Source organism: Lipomyces doorenjongii (genome assembly GCF_038497915.1).
Source record: "Lipomyces doorenjongii strain NRRL Y-27504 unplaced genomic scaffold V1508scaffold_6, whole genome shotgun sequence".
NCBI classification, from domain to species: domain Eukaryota; kingdom Fungi; phylum Ascomycota; class Lipomycetes; order Lipomycetales; family Lipomycetaceae; genus Lipomyces; species Lipomyces doorenjongii.
The window spans coordinates 216,601-234,913 of record NW_027118073.1 but is presented as its reverse complement, the minus strand read 5'-3'; the positions used below and the strand labels follow the sequence as shown (position 1 = coordinate 234,913).

The window sequence follows — 18,313 nt, the reverse complement described above, 5'->3', positions numbered from 1 at the left end:
TAGGTTAGGGTACGTAAATGGGGAAGAGGAATGCTTTTAATGGTAGAAATCTATCGCTGGCGTATCTTATATTGACACCGTTTAAAATTCCAAACACGGCGACGCGCTGTAATCAAGGCTATTCTGATCTGAAACGATCCACGCTTCATTAACGGAGATTTTATGACCTGTGATTGGTCTTCTGGAATATTCTCAATAAATATCCTTCAAAATGTCAGATGGAATCTTGAAGCCTGAAAAGGACTACAGTGATGTCCTAGAAGTCGAGCTGCCTAAGATCGATGAGCTTCTGACGGTATGTCCATCCAAGTGTAAACTATGAGATTTCTCGGCTGATAGGTTTCAGATGGACATTCAGGGAGCAGTTGAACGTCTGCTCGCTCTAGAGAAGCAGACTCGACAGGTATTTTGGCATTGTTCATGTATGGATGAGAGAGTGGGGAATAGCATTGACTCTTGTTTAAGTCGTCTGACCTTGCGTCCACGGAAATACTTCTTGTCAAAATCATTACCATCTACAAGAACACAGGCGATTGGAAGCAGATGAACGAGCAAGTTCAACTGCTTTCCAAGAAGCATGGTCAATTGAAACAAGCAATCACTAGGATGGTCCAAGAAGTGATCACATTCTTAGACGAAGCTCCTGATATGGAAACGAAAATGGAAACCATTGAGAATATACGAACTGTCACCGAGGGAAAGGTTAGTCGTTGTATATTATATGTGATCATGCTGGTCAGATGCTAAAAGAGATTAGATCTTTGTAGAGGTTGAGCGCGCTCGAGTCACTCGTATGCTGGCGAAGATCAAGGAAGATCGGGGCCATATTGACGCCGCTGCTGATCTGATGTGTGATTTACAAGTAGAAACATATGGATCTATGGATAATCGAGAGAAAACCGAGTTCATATTGGAACAGGTTCAACTTTGCGTGGCTCGCGGCGATTTCTCACAGGCCACGGTGCTGAGCCGCAAAATATCCACGAAGTACTTCGATAATCCTGAAGTGCAGGACTTGCGATTGCGTTTCTATGAGTTGATGATTCAGATATCGCTACATGACGATAAGTACTTGGATGTCTGTAAGCACTATCGCGCCGTGTATGATACAGCAAGTGTCAAGGATGATGAATTGAAATGGAAAGATGTATGTTGGCATTAATGGCTTGCTTAGTATTTGCTAATTTGAAAAGGTTTTGCGTAGCATTGTGTACTTCATCATTCTTGCTCCATTCGATAACGAGCAGTCGGATCTTATCCACAGGATTGAGTCAGATTCTCGACTTCAACTATTACCGATGGAATCTGAATTGATTAAGTGCTTTACGGTTGACGAGTTGATGCGGTGGCCAAGAATTGATGAGATATATGGTGTACAACTCAGAAAGGTGGCAGTTTTCGAAGTCTCAAGTCCTAAGGGCGAGAAACGTTGGGACGATCTCCGAAAGAGAGTCATTGAGCATAACATTCGCGTCGTTGCGAAATATTACACTAGAATTCATACTTCTCGACTGAAGACCCTATTAGATCTCTCTGATCAGGTAAGCTACTATTAATTAACATAAAGACCCCTTGGAGTTAATCACATTAGCAGGAGACTGAGACTTATCTATCGGATTTGGTAACTCAAGGAACAATTTATGCGCGTATAAACCGTCCAGAAAGGATTGTTACTTTCGACAAACCAAAAGATGCTAATGATGTATTGAATGAATGGAGTAGTAACATCTCCAGTCTTCTTGGGTTGGTGGAGACTTTGAGCCACCTTATCTCCAAAGAAGAGATGATCGGCGTGAAGGCATGAATTTCATGTATTTAGCCAGTTGTAGGTGGGATTACTTGTTTCGTTTTGTATGTTGGTCGCCACGCATTACGGTCGTGATGATATCAGTTATGAAAGTATTGACCCGAACCTGCCAGTGCAAAGACGTCGATACAAACACAGCGAAAGTTTTAGAGGTAAAATGTGCGTTTATATTACAAAAGTTAGTAAAATAAATAAGCTGAGAGCAAAACAATTCCGGATAACACTGCTGATCCATTATTCGATGTCACCTGCTTCGCTCTCGGAGTCATCATCATCACCCGACACTTCCTTATTCTCCAATTCTTTTCTCTCCATAAGAGCCTGAAGTTCGGCATCATCGCTTTCGGTAACTGCTTTCGGCTGCATCTTAACTGCAAATTCACCGCCAGCTTCCTTGATACTCTTCTCAATTTCTGTAATAGCCTTCTCTAGGATCTCGATACCCAGTTGCTTGTCTAGACAATGGGACGTCAAGACATATAAAGGAGGTGAGACTAGTCTGACTTTAACTGGGACGGCATCAGTATGAAGCGCTTCTGCTTTCTTTAATGCAGTCTTAACAGCATCGATGCCTTCATATCCGAAGCATGTAACATCGACATCAGCACGAACTTTGGTAGGCTGTGGCGTCAGGCGGCGAGATATATGCTGTAGTAAGTCATCCAACACAGCGTTAGAAGGCGCTTCAATGCCGTCAAACACTGTATCAGGATTCGTAATGGCAATTTTGAATGCATCATAAGCATGCCCATATTTCTTGTACAACGGCCAACCGATTGTAGTGTATAGTGTCTCCAAAGCAATACTATTCTTTTCCGCAACATGTCTTAAGATCGAATGGACCGCCTTTGATTTATTGAATTTTTCCTCACACTTGATCACATCTTCCGCAGAAACACGACGCTTTGAAAGATCGATGTAACCCTTTTCTTTATCGACGCGAAGAACCACGACAACTTCGTTGCGGCCCACTCGAATGAGCTTTTGGATTGATCGAATACGACGACGAGAAAGTTCAGACAGCAAGATCATGCCCTCGATGTTATCGTACTCAAGTAGCTTTACATAAGCACCCATCTCCGCAATCTATCACGAATGTCAATTAGAATCTATCTCAAGATTCGGTCATCGTAGATATCGTACCTGCCGAACATTGACAACCACTAGGTCATCGACCTCGGGGTACTTGTTCTCATAATAGCGGCAGCTGGAAAGACTCATTTTTTGATGTCCAATAGTTATCCAGATTCGAATCTATCTATAACCTTCGTGCAGATATTGTAGAGACGTCGTTGAGGATATTTGATGAGCCAGCGATCAAATGCCGAACGACGAGTTTCAGTAAATTTTTTTGGCCCTGGGTGGTCCGGGTTAGGGTATTCGGTGCATCCTCTATTTCCATTCATTATAATGCACATTAACATTAAGTTACATGGTTTTTCCGTTGCAACACGTATTCCAAATTCGTTCGTCATAGAGTTACATACTGCAATCATGACTGCTATTTACCAATACAAGTGAAGTAAATCTACTGAGATGCTACCATTAAAGATGATAACAGTAACTAATTTCGAAGCATCCAATGTCCCTCTCTGATGTCCTTTCTGTGATGTAACAGAAGTTCGTTCCTCCCAAGGTTTCTCGTCCCATGGCTGATTCAATCTAGTTCGAATTGTCGTCGATAGAGTATCTGTAGACCCAGTTAACGTAAGAATGAAATTATTTCTCGTAACTCCACTTACGCGAAAAACACGAGCTTGACAACAAATGCAAGGGCCATGTGTGCAAGAACCACTCCAATAAGTAAGATTCTTGATGTCTTTGCCTCGGTGCTATTCAAAACTGGGTATAGATTCCGTACTAAAAATGTAGTTGAAATGGCAAATCCCACCGCCGCCGATGCCCACCTCACAATATTAGAAATTGTCGGGAAGTTGAATATTTCAATTGGCGAAATCGAGACCAGTGCGACCGGCACCCAGACGGTATTGGCATAGCCGTATAAAGTGACGCATTCCAGAAGCCGAGCATGCTCAGATCTGTACCATTTCAAAACGCCCCATAGAAGAATTGGAACAACGAAAGTATATCCGTACATCAACGCCGCAGCAGCTGAGAGTATTCCAAAGTTATACTCATAACGTATACCTGCCACATGTGAAGCGATGGCGCCAGCCAGTGTTGATGAAAAGAACAGAACCAAGATAACCGTGGAAGCGATCCAAAAGGGGCCGTATAAGTCTGGGTTGTCGCCAACCGTATCAACAAAGGAGACGCGTGGATAAAGAGCATAAATACATCTCTGCAAGACATCTGAAGTTTCAACGTTGAAAAACTGCGCGTAGAAGTGTACCGTCCATATCGAAAGTGGCCGATTTGGATCGTTCTCGAGAGATAATGGAGGCTCGTACAAGCGATCTTTGATCCATGTCAGAACCACGCCAACTTCTACATTATTTAATTTCTATACGTACTCTGTCCTCCTGCAGGTATTTTCCCTTGAACGTTGTCTCCGGTATGGAAATCATGAAACTCAAGGTCAGTTTCGCCAAGATCGACCTGCAAACTACGTCAGTAATTGAATTCATAGCGCATATGGACATTTTGCTGAGAAATCTCATCCACGTCAATTCGAAAAGTTGAATTTACCCCTTCCGCATCAACATCGATTAACGTGTCATAATCCCCTCTTGATGCACTGCCGGCTGAAACAGTTGGTCCGGCCATTGGCTATGTAAACAGTAAAAATTACTCTAACGAAGTTACACACGACACAAAACAACGAATAATTGCGTCAATATAATCGTAATCGCAAACGCTCCAAGTTCTTAACAATGGAGTAGATGTCAAATGGCAGTAAATCGATAATGCTCCGGGATTATTTCTTCGCTCTGATGCCGCAGGAAGGGGAGTGGATGCTGCCATGCGGCTTCACGTTGCAGATGTCATGGGAAAGGGTTGTTGAGCTCGAGAGGGTCGGCGGAGAGCATCGTTATAGGACAACGCATAGTTGGAGAATTCTAATCAGCAGGCTGCGCCTACAGTCTGCTGAACTAACCAGAAAAGCGAAGCATCTGCCTAAGTAAGTTGGTGGTTTGAATCAAGATTACGACGGCCCTTTGCCCGCCGACTGTTACAATCAAGTAATTCCATCCCCTTATTATATGCCATTTCGATTACCTTCAAGCGCTAGTTCGTATTTCAGATACATGTGCCATAACAATAACATCAACGAGGGTGCTGAGTAGCCATTAACACGCTACTACATTAGATCTGCTGAATAGCAAACTTGGTCACGACTAAACGCGCTCTCAACAGTTTCAACTAACATGTCAGTTTGTCATTGGTCACAAGTTTAACTAACTAACGCACTTTCAGTAATTTTTCCTTTTTGCGTTAGTCACCCAAAACAAACCTAGACTATTTTAGGCAGTGTAAGTGGGAACGCGTGTTGGGAGTTCGGTGATCTGCGCTCTACTTATTCTACTACCACATCAGCAAGGTCGAAAGTCCCCGCATATTTTGCAGCAAACTTTTGAGTCTAACGGTATTATCGCTTGAACAGATCTCAAGCATCAGATGCAAGGAGAATAGTCAGTGTGGTTGCGAGCTGAAAAGAATCAGGTATTTATCCCTTACCAATAGATATGTCACATGTACGGAAGTTGCTGACAAGGGATTCGACAGGTGCTTTCTTTCTAATAAACTAACTGCAATACCAACATGCCGATTGACAATTTTGGAGACGAGGAGGACTATGCATTTTTAATGCCTTCGCGTCCTTACATCAGCCCACCAGGGTCAGCGAGTAGCTCGCTAGGCAAGCATTCCTCGTCCAATCTGTACGAAAGATCCATTGAGACAATGAGTACCGACGACGAGGACTCCTACAGTGTAATATCAAATATTTCCAATATGGATGAAGAGGAATTTAACGACAATATCTCCATATTCAGCAGCGCCGGTGTGAGATCGGCTGCTTCGTCTTCTTCGTCAGAAGCTGAATATGTCGCCGCGTACGGGCACGATGAAAGCATCCCTCAGGTGCATGAATCTGTAGTGTATCAAGACACACCGCATACCCCGGACGAACTAGGTGGTCATATGGCAATTGCAAATGAGAGTCTCCGAAGCGGAGATGAAAATTTTGGGCCTTTTGGATCCGGCAGGTTGAGTGATTTTTCTGCTGCCAGTGGGTACAATCTACGATGCGATACAAATGCTCTCGGCGAGAGAGATACAGCAGAATCCAGCTTGTGCAGAATGTCCCGACAGTCTACAGTGGCTGACGATACCGATGTAGTAAAATTGCAGACGGTGATAGTATATTGCATCCGCTATATCAATGACTTTTTCAACTGGATCTCATTTAGATACAACTTCTTATCGACTGCTCTTGTTCTTGGGATCCCGAATGTTATCTACTTCAGTAACACAGATAACAGTGATGTACTGACCAAGGTCCAACCAAAGCTGATAAACACATATAAATGTGCGCCATCCGTTCTCATCTCTCCACTCATCTCTTTCCTTTTGTCGTGGTTGGAAAACTTAGGGTTTCTACCTGACTTGATAAGCTGGGTACCTAATATCAGTCGCTGTGAATATGTGAACTTGGAACAGGGCGATCGCTATATTGCCATAGACACTATGTCTGATGGTCAGAACTCGAGACTGTACGCAGTCCATGGCGATTGCTTTGGCGTATCACGGCTGAACCGGCGGACTTGTCCAGACATGATTGTCGTTTATTATGATCCCGCTGGTCCTCGGGGCATAACAAGTCGTATGATGGAGAACCTGCGGCGAGTTTCCAGCGTTGTCAACGTGCCGATTCTTATTCTTTCAGATGCGAAGCAGCAGGTCCAAAGTGAGTTTGACTTCCTTGCTGAAAGACTATCTATGGCTCGGCGCCTGAGTGGGGTATGTCAGGCTCGCGACCCATCTATGTCACTATCTACGAACGATTTAATCGATATAGATGATTACGACATCTATAACTCCTTGATATCTGCTTCTCGTTCTACCTGGCGAGATGACTCGCTTCATAGCGTCGCGAAAGATACTCCAGTTCGTGCCAATAAGAGTTCTGTTTACGAGAAGACTGTAAGAATCTCATACCCCTGATATTGCTGATGCTAATCGCTATACAGGTCTGGAACAGGCTCGTCCTTGGAGCTGTTATCGCGTCTCTCGCAGTTTGTGTACATATCTTCTGTCTGTCGGTGCCATATGGGGCGCAACTTCATCAGACAGACTTCCGCTTTCACGTGATCAGCAAGAATAGCATCCTTATAAAGGCTCCCACGGTGATGCGACCGTCTTCCTTCTGGTCGCCTGCGCTTCATATCAGTCCCTCTTTCGATGTCGATACAGTGTCGCATGCATATGGTGAATGTGTTCTAAACCCAGCAATATCAAAAGTCTTTGGAGACGAAGCTTTAATTACCCTTGATCCAAAAGATGCTTGGGGTGATATAAACATTACCATTTCTTCGATGGCATTCAAAAAGTGGTACATCGTGTATCTAGGTGGACAAGAATACACAATCGATTATGATGATGGTCGTGATAGTATTTTGCAATCATTCAAAGCGTGGACAACTGCGGACGGAGCGAATATTCGGTTCAAATCTAAGGAGCTGTATACGGATTATGTGAAGCCAGCTGCGAAAGGGTTTTCTGACTGTAGTGCAGAGAGACTAGTGCAACTGAAAGCAAGTATTTCAGAACATTGTTCTGAGTATTCTAAGATTATTGATTGGCCTACTATTCTAAAGGGCTACAATGTGTCACTGATATTAATGACTAGGAGTGGGAATCAAGGTGCATTATTTGTCAAAACGAAGTACGACACTGCTAAGGAGATCTCGAGTCAGCGCTTAGTTGAATTGTCGCAGTGGCTGAGTGGCATCACAAGAAGTTCTGGAGAAAAAGGCGCGTCGCTTTGGACTGGCTTGTACACGTCCTGGCAGAAAGCACAAGTTTCCATGGAAACGGCAGTCTCTAGTGTTTCCGGACATTTGAAGAGCTTAAACTCCAAGGCGTACGAGATATATCGGCAGTATAAAATTGTCGAGCTCAAGTCGTCGGTGTCAAACGCGGGTAATGCGCACAGAAAGATGGTCCAAGCCTGTAACAAATTTGTGGAAGGTTTCAATGCCGCGCATGAGGACGCGAGGAGTAGGCATCACAAGAACAAAGCCGCTGCTAGCAAGAAGGCTAAGAAAATTTTTGATAAATACGTGAAAAACAAGAGAAGATCAAAGCATATTTGAGTGGATGTGCGCTCTTGGTGTGTAACTGAATGTCCTTAGGATTGTGGGTTCGCCATTTGAATTGCAACAGGCGCTAGGTTGTTAGTTTCATGTTTGGGTTTTGATGACAATTGCTATTCTGCTTTATGCGAGATTTGCGTTCGTTTTCTAAGCGGTTATGACGATTTGTTGGGCTGTTGATGAAATTTCGTTCTGTCCACGATACTTCTATTTCTGGAGTGGACGATGACCTTATTGCAATAAACTTGTAGCTGCGATATGTACATGCCAATATTTGCCGTGACAGATCCCACGGTAAAACCTGAAGGAGTATAACTATGACGGGTCAGTATGAACTCTCGGCTAAAGGATCACCCAAGTAGGCGTGCCTGTCCCGCTGCTACCATATTAAACCAATGATCGAATACATTCTGCTTGCGTCAGTGCTATGCAGCGCGATCTTCATGAATGAAGAATCTATGAAGAGTTACTGGTGCCTAGATGTCCGATTGGGCAAAACCTGACCGCGCTGACGCGATGTGTCCAGATGCTAAACCTAAAACCTTCACGAGCGCGTGCTACACCCAAATTTTTTCAGCATCACCCTTTCCTCTCATTTTCCATCCGATCTTTTACGATCTTGGCACGTCATAGATAGACGAATATACTAATACATTAAAGTGTTCTTTTCTGTCAGAAACTATTTACAGCAATGTCTGCCGAAGAAACGAAACAAGAAGTGCCTGCCAGTGCGGCCGAGGGGAAGCCTGCGCCAGCGACAAAGACCCCATCAACGCTGCCAACATCCAATGTGTTCAGCATGTTTGGTGGCGCGCCTGCCAGTTCGTCATTCTCTATCTCGACAGCTACTGCTACTGCAGCGTCATCTAAAGAAGACGAGGATGTATGTTCATTCAGATCAATAAAGGGAAATTCATCCAAATTTCTTGATTAACAACTTTTACAGGGAGATGCGGACGAGGCTCCAGCTTCGCCCGATGTTCATTTCGAGCCACTAGTTAAGCTCGAGAAGGTCGACGTGAAGTCAAATGAGGAAGAAGAAGAGGTCACATTTAAGATGTGAGTATTGCACCCTTCCTTCATTAACAGGACTTCATGGGTCTAACCAACGTTGTAGTCGTGCTAAGCTCTTCCGATTCGATAAGTCTAATGAACCCGGTGAATGGAAGGAGCGAGGAACCGGTGACGTCCGATTTTTGAAGCATAAGGAGTCCGGTAAAGTTCGATTGGTCATGCGAAGAGACAAGACGTTGAAAACTTGTGCGAACCACTACAGTAAGCGCCACCTAATCACTATTTCCGTATAGATAGATAGATTGCTTACTCTTCAAAGTTATGCCAGAACTGAAGCTCTCACCTAATGTTGGTAGCGATCGAAGCTGGGTCTACACGGTCTCTGTCGACATCAGTGAGGGCGAACCGGAAGCTCTAACTCTGGCCATTCGTTTTGCAAACTCCGAGAGTGAGTCGCTGAAGGCTGTTTTGACCCTCTCGAGGAAGTTTCTAACAATGTGTTTATAGATGCGAATCTATTTAAGGACAAGTTCAGTGAAGCTCAGGATTTGAATTCCGCGGCTTTCGGCAAGAAGTAAGAAAGATAATTTGCATTGGAGACTATTGATGTAATGGAAATTATGTTTGAAATTTAATGAGAGCTTATGTAATTCGGATTGGGATGTCGATTTGCAATGAATGGAAGTCACTTCCTTTTACCATATTCATATGCTGTAATCAATTGAAGTCTCACTGTGATTTGGGGAAATGCAAAGGACAATCTTTTGTAACGCAAAACTCAAAATTGGTTATTCTATATACCACGTTCGAACGTTAATCAGTATGTTGTTCGTAAGATGAATGGAAGGCCGGGGTTGCTCGACATTTGTTCTAGGAGTTGGCCGCATTTGAACGTAGCACAAAGCTAGTTTCTGCGTTGCACTCACCTGCGATTGCAGCACGATCACTAACTTTAGCCCACAATTTCACACTTCTCCCACCACGTATTTCTTCTTACGATAGGCTAATTTACAGTATATCAGTACAATATGACACAAGAAGTAAGTAGACTGGTTTGCTTATCCGGTGTCCTTGCATCTCGATATGCGAGGGATAGACGATTCCCCGTTTCGACGCGTCGAGGTATGATGTTAGGAACAAAGTGATATCCCAGTCTCATATTTCACGATTCAGTTTGAGTATTTATCAAAATGTTGCCATCTGCCGAAATTGCGATAGGCAATTGGGGCTCCAAGATTGCGATCTCTTTGTTCGCATATTTCTACTGAATCAAAATGATCGGAATCCGTTTGCATTGGCGTAATTAGTATCTAACGAATGGCCTATTGCAGGTTGTGCGGACAATTAAGGTAACGACAACAAGTGAGATTTTGACAGATCTTGCTCCTGTGAGCGAAGGATTTCCGATGCGCAAGTGGTCGGTCAAGATCACCCTTGTTGGACCATCCGGAGGAGAATTACCTGCCAATATATTCGACAAAGTGACATACAAATTACATCCGACCTTCCAAAATCCTAATCGAAGTAAGTTTCGTTTGGTTTCTGAGCTTATGTGAGATTTTTCATTTACTTACCCTGTGACGACTAACTCTGTTTCACCAGCCCTTAAAAAACCACCATTCAAATTAGAGGAACAAGGATGGGGTGAATTCGATATGACAATTATTATGCATGTGGTGGATAAGGGGGGAGAAAAATCAATTGTTCATGATTTGAATTTCTTGGAACCTAAATATGAAAGCGAACATAAACTGGTGAGTGCTTATGGATACCTTAGTGTGCGGATCATCGCAATTATATAACACTCTTGTAGTCATTCCCAACCTCGCGGCCGCTCCTGGCGAAGCTTCTTGCAGAATCTGGGTCGCTTCCAGATTCTGCGGTTTCCGGTAGTCCGCTTCCCACAGATGAAGCCAAGAGAGACAAGAGGAAACACGAAGGCGCGGAAGCATCTAAAAAGAAGAGCAAGCAGGAGAAGTCATCGGTATGTACAGCTACAATGTATTGACTTGACATTGACTAACATGATTTAGATTGATGTGGAGCGACTGGCCGAAGGGCTAGAGAAACTCGGTCAAGATGATATACTTCAAGTTGTGCAAATGGTCACGGAGAACAGGACGGCAGATATGTATGTCAAGAATGATGTTGAAGGTAAGCCCATTTCCTGCCGCATGCTCATTTTTTACCTAACGATATCTCCATTAGAAGGAGAATTCCATTTGGACCTATTCACACTGCCCGACAGTCTACTAAAAATGCTCTGGGACTTTGTAAAGAAGAGAGCCGATTTATAATAAGTGGGACTTACTGTTGTTTTACTAGATTATTTTTTCAGTTAGGATTAATTGTTTTATGGTTTGTTGGTGATTTCCAACCTAGTTATGATTAGATAATATCTAACGTCGGTGGTATTTCACAATTAAATCGGTCAGTGTTATATGAAGCTGGTCTTTAGCCGACTCCTTCGCAGCTTGAGTTAATGATGTCCTTGTTGTGGCATAGCGTAAACATATGTATAATTTATGTATAATGACGCAATGCTTTATTGATTTGCTTGGGGTTTTGATGAGTATCGGTTTGTTCTTGTATACTGTGTGTACTATATAATTGGAGCTTAGCAATTAAAACAACATATAACCTTAGCGATTAGTCCATACTATCTTACTCTTAGAGCAGACAGACAATTTGTTTAACGATAAGCAATCTGCACAGTGCTCCAAATCTGGTCTGAGTTCATTCTGCTATAGACTGACGAAGAGTCGGCGCAAGTGGGTCTTCACAAATCAGTGTAGAAAAGATAGAGCCTGTCTTGAATATGCGCGATCACAGTGCGCCATATCTAACATCCATTAGAATCACCACACGAATGTCTGGCAGAATTATCACGTAAACGCTGATTAAGCACCGCTCACCGTTTTAACACACTTTCCAGAGTTGCAGCGGTCGGTCCCGCGCTGGGGGGTAGCTCGTCGATAACTCGTGTGATGTTCGCTATAATCTGGTCTCCATGGTTCTTATATGCCAGTATGGCAGGTATTCCAACTTTATCCATTTCTGTCTCCAAATAGTGCATTCGAATAAAGTTAATAGCAATATATTGTTGAGCAATTTGTGAGAGCAACGCTGAAATCATTTTGCTTTCTTGAGACTGATAAGGTCGTCAGCAGTCGCACCAGCCAACACTATTTCAGTCTTACGTCATCAAATAGAAGTACGATAACTACTTGGCTGCGATCTCCAGACTCCAGAGCGTCCAAATAACCGTCAGAATCAGCATCTTTCAGCGTTCCAAATGTCTGCAGTCGGCCACCCAAAGAGGATACCTCCGCGTCGGCCAGTAGCTCTTGCAGTCGTTGATCTCTCCATTTCCGCAAAACCGTCATATCTTCCCGCTTCCGCTCTCCATTTATGTCCAAATCCAGTTCCTCCAATTCAGAGTCTAAATCACTATCTTCCTCGCCGCCATCTGCTTGGTTTCGCTTTTCAAGCAGCCAGGTTTTCGTCTTTCTATATTCTAGTCGAATTTCCTGTGATGGGACATATTCAACGCTGCCTTCTTCTTCTAATATCAAACCTCTCTCTTTCTCCGCCTCATCTTCCAAGACTGTCATAGTTGTCGGCGCTCGAGCAACCATCTGCACAGATCGCCTTTGCAGAGCTCGAAGTCTGTATTGGTTCGCCTCTGCTCCAGCTACCTGGGAGTCTAATATCACGCCCTTGGGCCCCGTATTTTCCGTCACCATCTTCCGTTATTAGTCTACACTTTTCCGATTAGTGATGCATCACAGACCAGATCAAACTATGATATTTTACTGAATCTCACACTGCGGCTGTGCATTGGCGGATCTCAAGGAAATTTCCGAAATTGCTTGGAACGTGCGGCTCAGCACTGGACAAACCTAACCCAAAGTCGGAGGTTCAACGGTGGAGAAATTTTTGCGGCTGAAATTTGCAACTGGACCGTAAAGTGACATTGGCAATTAATCCTGATTCTGTTGACATAAGTTAGTGTATCAGCACACTTCGCAATTTAATAAAGTAAGTTATACAGCTAGAGTCAAGCTTTTATCTCTGTTCTTGAAGTTAGTGGTATAAAATGATCATTTTGAACTAATGCTGTTTTCAGATATTTCCACGTTGAAATATGGTCAGCAAGCTTAAAGTCGCGCTTGATCGGCACCGTGGTGTTGATCATGAGGCAATGAGAACGAAGATGCAAGATAAACAGAAGAAGAAAGAAAATGTTAAGAAAGGTGCCAATAAGAAACCTAGACTGGATTTCCAAGAACCTAGGAATATGGTCGTGACTTTGTCAAAGAAGGGTAAGAATCCGAACAAGGTTTCTGCAAAGGTTATAGAGGAGAACGAGGATCATTCTGAAGATGATAAGGAAGAATTTGAGGACGTCGATAGCGATGGACAGGCGGAAAATGATTACGACGAGGACGACGAAGGGGCAGAATATACATTGCCGATAATAGATACTTCAAAGCTTGAGGATGATTTGTCAACCGATTCAGAATCGGATGAAGAGGAAGATATAGTGCGAAAAGCTCCTCGAAAGAGGAACGAGATGAAGCGCATAATAGACGAGGAAGAAGATGAAGATGAAGAGGAAGAGGAAGAGGAAGAGGAAGAGGAAGAGGAAGAGGAAGAGGAAGAGGAAGAGGATATTCCTCTCTCTGATCTCCCCACCGATTCGGAATCAGAAGCTGAAGATGACACAACCATTGATGTTATTCCCCACCAGAAGCTCACAGTCAACAATGTTAAAGCTCTGAAGCATTCGCTTTCAACTATCGCGCTACCGATTTTGTCTTTTACATTCAATGATCATATGACCGTCACGTCGGAGGAGCCTACAACTGTCGAAGACGCCAATAACGACCTCACACGCGAGTTAGCGTTCTACAATCAAGCATTGGCAGCGGTAACTAAGGGACGCAGTGCATTGCTCAAAAACAAGGTGCCGTTCTCCCGTCCAGAAGATTACTTTGCTGAGATGGTCAAGAGTGACCGTCACATGGAAAAGCTGGCTCGCCACCATAGTTCCGACAAAAGTTCTATCACCAAGGGTAATAGTAAGAACAGTTCGAAGGGAAAGAATAAACGGAGGAAATAAGCGGGAGATTTGTGTTGGTTGAATTGGGGTTAAGAAGTTTTGCATTTATAATCTTATCTATAGCGGCTTTCATTTGGCTATGCATTATCTTGCCGTGCAAATGGAGGTGAATGATCTGGGTATATAATAAAATGTCGACTTTATTAAGCATTAATTGGTCGTAATACCGTATGAATATTTACGTCTCTGCGTACGACCTACATGAATATATATACAACACTTAAAAGATACTTCAGCTGAAATACAAAACACGCCAGTGCGCCATGTAACTCCTAGCATATCAATGCTCCAGCTCGCTAATCCTACGATGAATAGTCATCATACTGTCTTTGGTCTTCGTTGTCAGGCATCATCAGCTCCCGCTCCTTAACTATTGCGCAGGTCCAGTTCCAATACGCAATGATCTCCTTTTCTCTCGGATCAATGCGGGCCTCCTGAAGGGCAGCGACAGTGTCATCGCTCTCACCAGGTACATCAGGAATCACAGTCATCGAATCAGTAGCTCCCAAATTGATCGCGGCAAGCGGACAACCGTTTAGAGAGCTATCGACTTCTATGGAGTCAGTGTTAATGTGTGTGAAATCGAGCTTACTCTCGTTCAAATGTTTATCAATGCAGATATTCCTCTTTCCGTCGTACAGAGACGAAATAACGGTCTGAGCAATCACGTTCGCGCCTTGTTCTGGTGTCTTTGTAAACCACAATTTGCTGACAACGTGGTGCATTAGAAATTGGACATATAGTGGCGAATGTCTCTTTAAATCTGTAGACGGTACAAATCCTACTTATAGTGTTAACATGATACCTTGACTCTGAAAACTACGTCGACCACAAATTCTTAATGTACCCGGTGTGCAAAGAACGACATCTACGTTTGTACCCCGGAAAAATTTCTCCCACCCACCAAGGCATAAAGCCTGGACGGCTTTCGTCGCTGCGTAAGATATAGCCTTGGGAATGGGACCGACCGATTTGCCTTTCTTGGTCCTTGACATCACGCCACTCAAATCTAGCATACCTCGTCAGCAAGATAATTTTCCTCCTTCAAAGATCGTAAAGCGCACACCTGCATTCTTGTAGAGACTACTACCAACAAATACAACACGGTCTTTGATACGAGGACTGAGGAGTGCAACCAGCAGCCACTGCGACAAGTGATTTACTGCCATCCCCATCTCGCACTTTTCTTCCGTGAATGATGGTGGTCCCCAGCACGCTATTCCAGCACCGAGAACAACAGTGGAGATATCTAAATTCTTTCCCAGTACTTTGCTGGCAAAATTGCGAGTTTCTCGAAAGGATGATAGATCGCATTCTACGTGCAATTAGCACGTGCCATTTTGCAAGAAGGAAAAACAAGTCGAAAACATACCAATTCCTTCTACCAGTGATCCACTCTGTTCAGCAAGCTGTCTAAATATCTGTAAGGCATCAATTGCGTGTTCGCTTGATGGATCCCGAAGGGTTAATATGAGATGTAGCCGCGGAGCTTCCATCGTTGAAGACGATGCAGTGGACGATTTCGACGACACTGATGCTGTCCGATCTCGACTGTCGGCGCTCCGTCTTCTAAATTTCTCAATACTTTCTGGAGCTAGCTTTCCATGAAAGTGGCTGCCGTATGTACCGTGGCTATGAGCGGATTTGACTAGTAACTGCTCAAGAGCCATAAAGTTCAACCCGGAAGTCGTACCAGTCCATACTATGACCTTCCGGCCATTCGCATCCATTGCTGCTGTTTCAAATATGAGCACTTCTTCCAATATCGATGCCCGCCCAACACAAGTAACGCCGGAGTGCTTCGGGTGCCACAGGACTGAAAAGTAGGTTTATCGAATCACTGATTCATATACTTGAATGAATGTCCAGTAACCGAGCTGTCCGACTCAATTCGCTCCCGGTGTGACGCGCCGTTGGCGATGAGGTCATGAACATCCCCATTTGGCTTAGCAGTGAACACGAACCACCGCCGCATCCGTCTTTGACACTGACTTCTCGTCGACGAGTTGTCGCAGCGGTTTTTGAAGCAAATTACCCACAGAGAATTTTCTGCATATTGTCTATCATGGCCTCGAAATTATCTTCAATGCTATATTAGTATTGGCAGAAAGAAATACAAGTGCGATATGAACAAATGCAAACACGAAAACTCAGCGCGCAATAGTACCATACAAACCAAACAAGAATAAGCAAAATGCAATTTTAGAGGATACCCGCCAAAAACAGAACACTGAAATGACCAATATAGGAACCAACACACTCAATCAGGAACCGGCCCAACCAACCTGAGCACTGCAGATTGGCAACTTTAAGACCGATCTATATCTATCGTACTCTCCCACTGTATGCCTGTCCTTCCCCTGACCTTCACCGCATTGACCGTCGCGCTGCCATTTACACTTGTGGCGAACCCTGGGGACTTCGAATCGGTCATAGCTACTGCACCCAAATTCGCTTTCAGAACGTCGCCTATTATTCTATTTACATTGGCGCGCACACTGGTCTCGTCAACAACTGACCCTTGCAACCGCAGCTTGATGTTAATTATGCACAACCCATAGTGGACTTGCCACATCCGAGACTCCTCAACTGACTTGACATCGGAATCGCCTTCAATCTGGTCTTGAATTAGCTCGTTAGTATGGACTATCAATGTGTCATCGTACCTCCTCCAAAATCATTCGTGCGCAATTGCCATTGAAGCCCATCAACAGCATGCGTCCCAATGTGAGAGCTGTCATCCAACCCACAAAACACATAGCAAATGCAATTACCACCGCCAGCATGTTGTCAATCGTACTATACCATGACTCTGACGTCCAAAATAGCAAAGATAATATTACAAAGCAAGAGCAGACTGTGGTGAGATAAAGGGGGTTATTTAGGCCGTACTTGAATTTTCGAATGTACGAAAATTGGACAGCTACAAAAGAATTAGCTAACACTTTTGGCAGTATTCCCTAACACACATACCTGTTCCTATCCGCTCATGGTTCTTGAATACGATGGATGTTACCACAGTAGCCAAGACTGCCAGTATGATCACAATTGGCGTTCCCCGGGCGTAGAAACGTTCTGATTCGTGATCATGGGGAGCACTTTCAGTGATAGCATGCTTCATAAAGTTCTCGCATAAATGTGACCCTATGTCAATGCCCATAAATAGAAGTCCAACCGTGCTGGCAAACCCAGCCAATATCTCCGCTCTCTGAAGCCCAAAAGGATGCCTTATACTACTGTTTTTCCAAACCTCAAAATTAGATAAAACGTCTACTAATACAGACATCGTAGCTGCGAAGGCATCGTAAAATATGATATGTGATATAGCCATTAGAACTGTCGACTCATAACTAATAAGCCATAGCTGAAGTCCTATTAAGAAATGCAAGGAGCACCATCCCAGTTGGATCTTCTGATCTCGTGACATACTTTGAATTGCGTCTTTGTACTATAAGATTCGTTAGATTGATGGGATAAAAGTGTGAGCCATGGAGTATAATCCTACCGTGGGCACTGGAAAATGGGCAGGAAGCACTGGTGGTGGTCTAGGTGGTGGTTCGAGGAAGAAATTCATAGAGACAGATGAGTGTTTGTATTTATGACCTCGCCGCTGATTCTAGAGTGACCAGTCAGAATGCAAATGTCGCGCAATAAAAAGCTTCTAACTCAGCGAAGGTTCAACCTACAGGTTTGTTCACTGGAGATCTGGACGCGACTGTAGACTGGAAGTTGAACGGCTTGCGGGAAACTTTCACAGGGGATGCTGAACATGGGACTGTACTATCAACTGGCAGCGCTTGCGCATTCTCCTCGGTGGGGTTCTCAGTCACAATACCACTACCACCGCCTAGTTTCATATCATCAAAATCAAATGCATTCAGTGCATCTGCCGGGGCGTCAACTTTTACTATACCATTCGCCGACGAATTCCCTTTCGGGCGCACGCTGAATCTTATGGGACTTGGCGCTCGCGACGCCGTTACTTTTGTACTGTTTTCGTCAATTGCAGTCTGCTCCAGTGACTCGCGAGACGAGTTGTACGTATTGGACTTGTACGGTGACGAGGAAATTGCGATAGATGGTGGGGGT

The 18,313-nt window shown here is 44.0% G+C and overlaps 10 protein-coding genes across 10 annotated transcripts; 5 read left to right on the top strand and 5 right to left on the bottom strand.

The window, feature by feature from the left end:
• The first annotated feature begins 77 nt into the window (after window positions 1-77).
• V1508DRAFT_365520 (PCI domain-containing protein) lies at window positions 78-2,018 on the top strand. The gene is made up of 6 exons (XM_066937334.1): window positions 78-295; window positions 347-403; window positions 466-702; window positions 758-1,147; window positions 1,194-1,541; window positions 1,595-2,018. The coding sequence occupies exons 1-6, from the start codon at window positions 212-214 to the stop codon at window positions 1,802-1,804; spliced, it is 1,326 nt and encodes a 441-aa protein (XP_066798045.1). The 5' UTR covers window positions 78-211; the 3' UTR covers window positions 1,805-2,018.
• Window positions 1,954-3,117, bottom strand: V1508DRAFT_381317 (eukaryotic translation initiation factor 2 alpha subunit-domain-containing protein). The gene is made up of 2 exons (XM_066937695.1): window positions 2,951-3,117; window positions 1,954-2,893 (listed from the first exon to the last, which is right to left on the bottom strand). The coding sequence occupies exons 1-2, from the start codon at window positions 3,026-3,028 to the stop codon at window positions 2,042-2,044; spliced, it is 930 nt and encodes a 309-aa protein (XP_066798044.1). The 5' UTR covers window positions 3,029-3,117; the 3' UTR covers window positions 1,954-2,041.
• A 90-nt stretch (window positions 3,118-3,207) lies between these two features.
• On the bottom strand, window positions 3,208-4,699 carry V1508DRAFT_365512 (uncharacterized protein). The gene is made up of 4 exons (XM_066937333.1): window positions 4,457-4,699; window positions 4,282-4,366; window positions 3,550-4,225; window positions 3,208-3,497 (listed from the first exon to the last, which is right to left on the bottom strand). Exons 1-4 carry the CDS (start codon window positions 4,532-4,534, stop codon window positions 3,470-3,472), a joined length of 867 nt encoding a protein of 288 aa, XP_066798043.1. The 5' UTR covers window positions 4,535-4,699; the 3' UTR covers window positions 3,208-3,469.
• Window positions 4,700-6,457: 1,758 nt separating this feature from the next.
• V1508DRAFT_402385 (uncharacterized protein) lies at window positions 6,458-8,085 on the top strand (the record flags this gene model as incomplete). Its single annotated transcript, XM_066938481.1, has 2 exons — window positions 6,458-6,913; window positions 6,961-8,085. The coding sequence occupies 2 exons, from the start codon at window positions 6,458-6,460 to the stop codon at window positions 8,083-8,085; spliced, it is 1,581 nt and encodes a 526-aa protein (XP_066798042.1).
• Window positions 8,086-8,675: 590 nt separating this feature from the next.
• Window positions 8,676-9,984, top strand: V1508DRAFT_381309 (uncharacterized protein). The gene is made up of 5 exons (XM_066937694.1): window positions 8,676-8,968; window positions 9,032-9,144; window positions 9,203-9,360; window positions 9,419-9,547; window positions 9,607-9,984. Exons 1-5 carry the CDS (start codon window positions 8,777-8,779, stop codon window positions 9,675-9,677), a joined length of 663 nt encoding a protein of 220 aa, XP_066798041.1. The 5' UTR covers window positions 8,676-8,776; the 3' UTR covers window positions 9,678-9,984.
• Window positions 9,985-11,740, top strand: V1508DRAFT_410935 (yeats family-domain-containing protein). The gene is made up of 6 exons (XM_066939389.1): window positions 9,985-10,139; window positions 10,431-10,623; window positions 10,702-10,853; window positions 10,913-11,083; window positions 11,133-11,253; window positions 11,308-11,740. The coding sequence occupies exons 1-6, from the start codon at window positions 10,128-10,130 to the stop codon at window positions 11,394-11,396; spliced, it is 738 nt and encodes a 245-aa protein (XP_066798040.1). The 5' UTR covers window positions 9,985-10,127; the 3' UTR covers window positions 11,397-11,740.
• Window positions 11,630-12,932, bottom strand: V1508DRAFT_410930 (uncharacterized protein). Its single transcript, XM_066939388.1, has 2 exons — window positions 12,300-12,932; window positions 11,630-12,250 (listed from the first exon to the last, which is right to left on the bottom strand). The coding sequence occupies exons 1-2, from the start codon at window positions 12,843-12,845 to the stop codon at window positions 12,011-12,013; spliced, it is 786 nt and encodes a 261-aa protein (XP_066798039.1). The 5' UTR covers window positions 12,846-12,932; the 3' UTR covers window positions 11,630-12,010.
• A 137-nt stretch (window positions 12,933-13,069) lies between these two features.
• V1508DRAFT_410929 (eukaryotic rRNA processing protein EBP2-domain-containing protein) lies at window positions 13,070-14,436 on the top strand. The gene is made up of 2 exons (XM_066939387.1): window positions 13,070-13,140; window positions 13,229-14,436. The coding sequence occupies exon 2, from the start codon at window positions 13,247-13,249 to the stop codon at window positions 14,222-14,224; it is 978 nt and encodes a 325-aa protein (XP_066798038.1). The 5' UTR covers window positions 13,070-13,140; window positions 13,229-13,246; the 3' UTR covers window positions 14,225-14,436.
• A 180-nt stretch (window positions 14,437-14,616) lies between these two features.
• V1508DRAFT_243511 (uncharacterized protein) lies at window positions 14,617-16,052 on the bottom strand. Its single transcript, XM_066936367.1, has 3 exons — window positions 15,597-16,052; window positions 15,291-15,539; window positions 14,617-15,233 (listed from the first exon to the last, which is right to left on the bottom strand). The coding sequence occupies exons 1-3, from the start codon at window positions 15,952-15,954 to the stop codon at window positions 15,010-15,012; spliced, it is 831 nt and encodes a 276-aa protein (XP_066798037.1). The 5' UTR covers window positions 15,955-16,052; the 3' UTR covers window positions 14,617-15,009.
• A 480-nt stretch (window positions 16,053-16,532) lies between these two features.
• On the bottom strand, window positions 16,533-18,081 carry V1508DRAFT_349375 (cation efflux family-domain-containing protein; the record flags this gene model as incomplete). Its single annotated transcript, XM_066936755.1, has 5 exons — window positions 16,533-16,841; window positions 16,891-17,147; window positions 17,198-17,672; window positions 17,730-17,840; window positions 17,911-18,081. 5 exons carry the CDS (start codon window positions 18,079-18,081, stop codon window positions 16,533-16,535), a joined length of 1,323 nt encoding a protein of 440 aa, XP_066798036.1.
• Between the last annotated feature and the right edge of the window lie 232 nt (window positions 18,082-18,313).

Bases quoted from the DNA above. Each gene is read 5' to 3' on its own strand.
- V1508DRAFT_365520 (XM_066937334.1), top strand. From the start codon at position 212: ATGTCAGATGGAATCTTGAAGCCTGAAAAGGACTACAGTGATGTCCTA. The intron at 296-346 runs GTATGTCCATCC...GATAGGTTTCAG, and splicing joins AGATCGATGAGCTTCTGACG to ATGGACATTCAGGGAGCAGT. The intron at 1,542-1,594 runs GTAAGCTACTAT...TCACATTAGCAG, and splicing joins TATTAGATCTCTCTGATCAG to GAGACTGAGACTTATCTATC.
- V1508DRAFT_381317 (XM_066937695.1), bottom strand. From the start codon at position 3,028: ATGAGTCTTTCCAGCTGCCGCTATTATGAGAACAAGTACCCCGAGGTC. The intron at 2,894-2,950 runs GTACGATATCTA...CATTCGTGATAG, and splicing joins TGGTTGTCAATGTTCGGCAG to ATTGCGGAGATGGGTGCTTA.
- V1508DRAFT_365512 (XM_066937333.1), bottom strand. From the start codon at position 4,534: ATGGCCGGACCAACTGTTTCAGCCGGCAGTGCATCAAGAGGGGATTAT. The intron at 4,367-4,456 runs GTAAATTCAACT...CGTAGTTTGCAG, and splicing joins TCGATGTTGATGCGGAAGGG to GTCGATCTTGGCGAAACTGA. The intron at 4,226-4,281 runs GTACGTATAGAA...CATGGATCAAAG, and splicing joins AATACCTGCAGGAGGACAGA to ATCGCTTGTACGAGCCTCCA.
- V1508DRAFT_381309 (XM_066937694.1), top strand. From the start codon at position 8,777: ATGTCTGCCGAAGAAACGAAACAAGAAGTGCCTGCCAGTGCGGCCGAG. The intron at 8,969-9,031 runs GTATGTTCATTC...CAACTTTTACAG, and splicing joins CATCTAAAGAAGACGAGGAT to GGAGATGCGGACGAGGCTCC. The intron at 9,361-9,418 runs GTAAGCGCCACC...TACTCTTCAAAG, and splicing joins AACTTGTGCGAACCACTACA to TTATGCCAGAACTGAAGCTC.
- V1508DRAFT_410935 (XM_066939389.1), top strand. The intron at 10,624-10,701 runs GTAAGTTTCGTT...CTGTTTCACCAG, and splicing joins CTTCCAAAATCCTAATCGAA to CCCTTAAAAAACCACCATTC. The intron at 10,854-10,912 runs GTGAGTGCTTAT...ACACTCTTGTAG, and splicing joins ATGAAAGCGAACATAAACTG to TCATTCCCAACCTCGCGGCC.
- V1508DRAFT_410930 (XM_066939388.1), bottom strand. From the start codon at position 12,845: ATGGTGACGGAAAATACGGGGCCCAAGGGCGTGATATTAGACTCCCAG. The intron at 12,251-12,299 runs GTAAGACTGAAA...CGACCTTATCAG, and splicing joins TCGTACTTCTATTTGATGAC to TCTCAAGAAAGCAAAATGAT.
- V1508DRAFT_410929 (XM_066939387.1), top strand. From the start codon at position 13,247: ATGGTCAGCAAGCTTAAAGTCGCGCTTGATCGGCACCGTGGTGTTGAT.
- V1508DRAFT_243511 (XM_066936367.1), bottom strand. From the start codon at position 15,954: ATGGATGCGAATGGCCGGAAGGTCATAGTATGGACTGGTACGACTTCC. The intron at 15,540-15,596 runs GTATGTTTTCGA...AATTGCACGTAG, and splicing joins ATCACTGGTAGAAGGAATTG to AATGCGATCTATCATCCTTT. The intron at 15,234-15,290 runs GTGTGCGCTTTA...GAGGTATGCTAG, and splicing joins TAGTCTCTACAAGAATGCAG to ATTTGAGTGGCGTGATGTCA.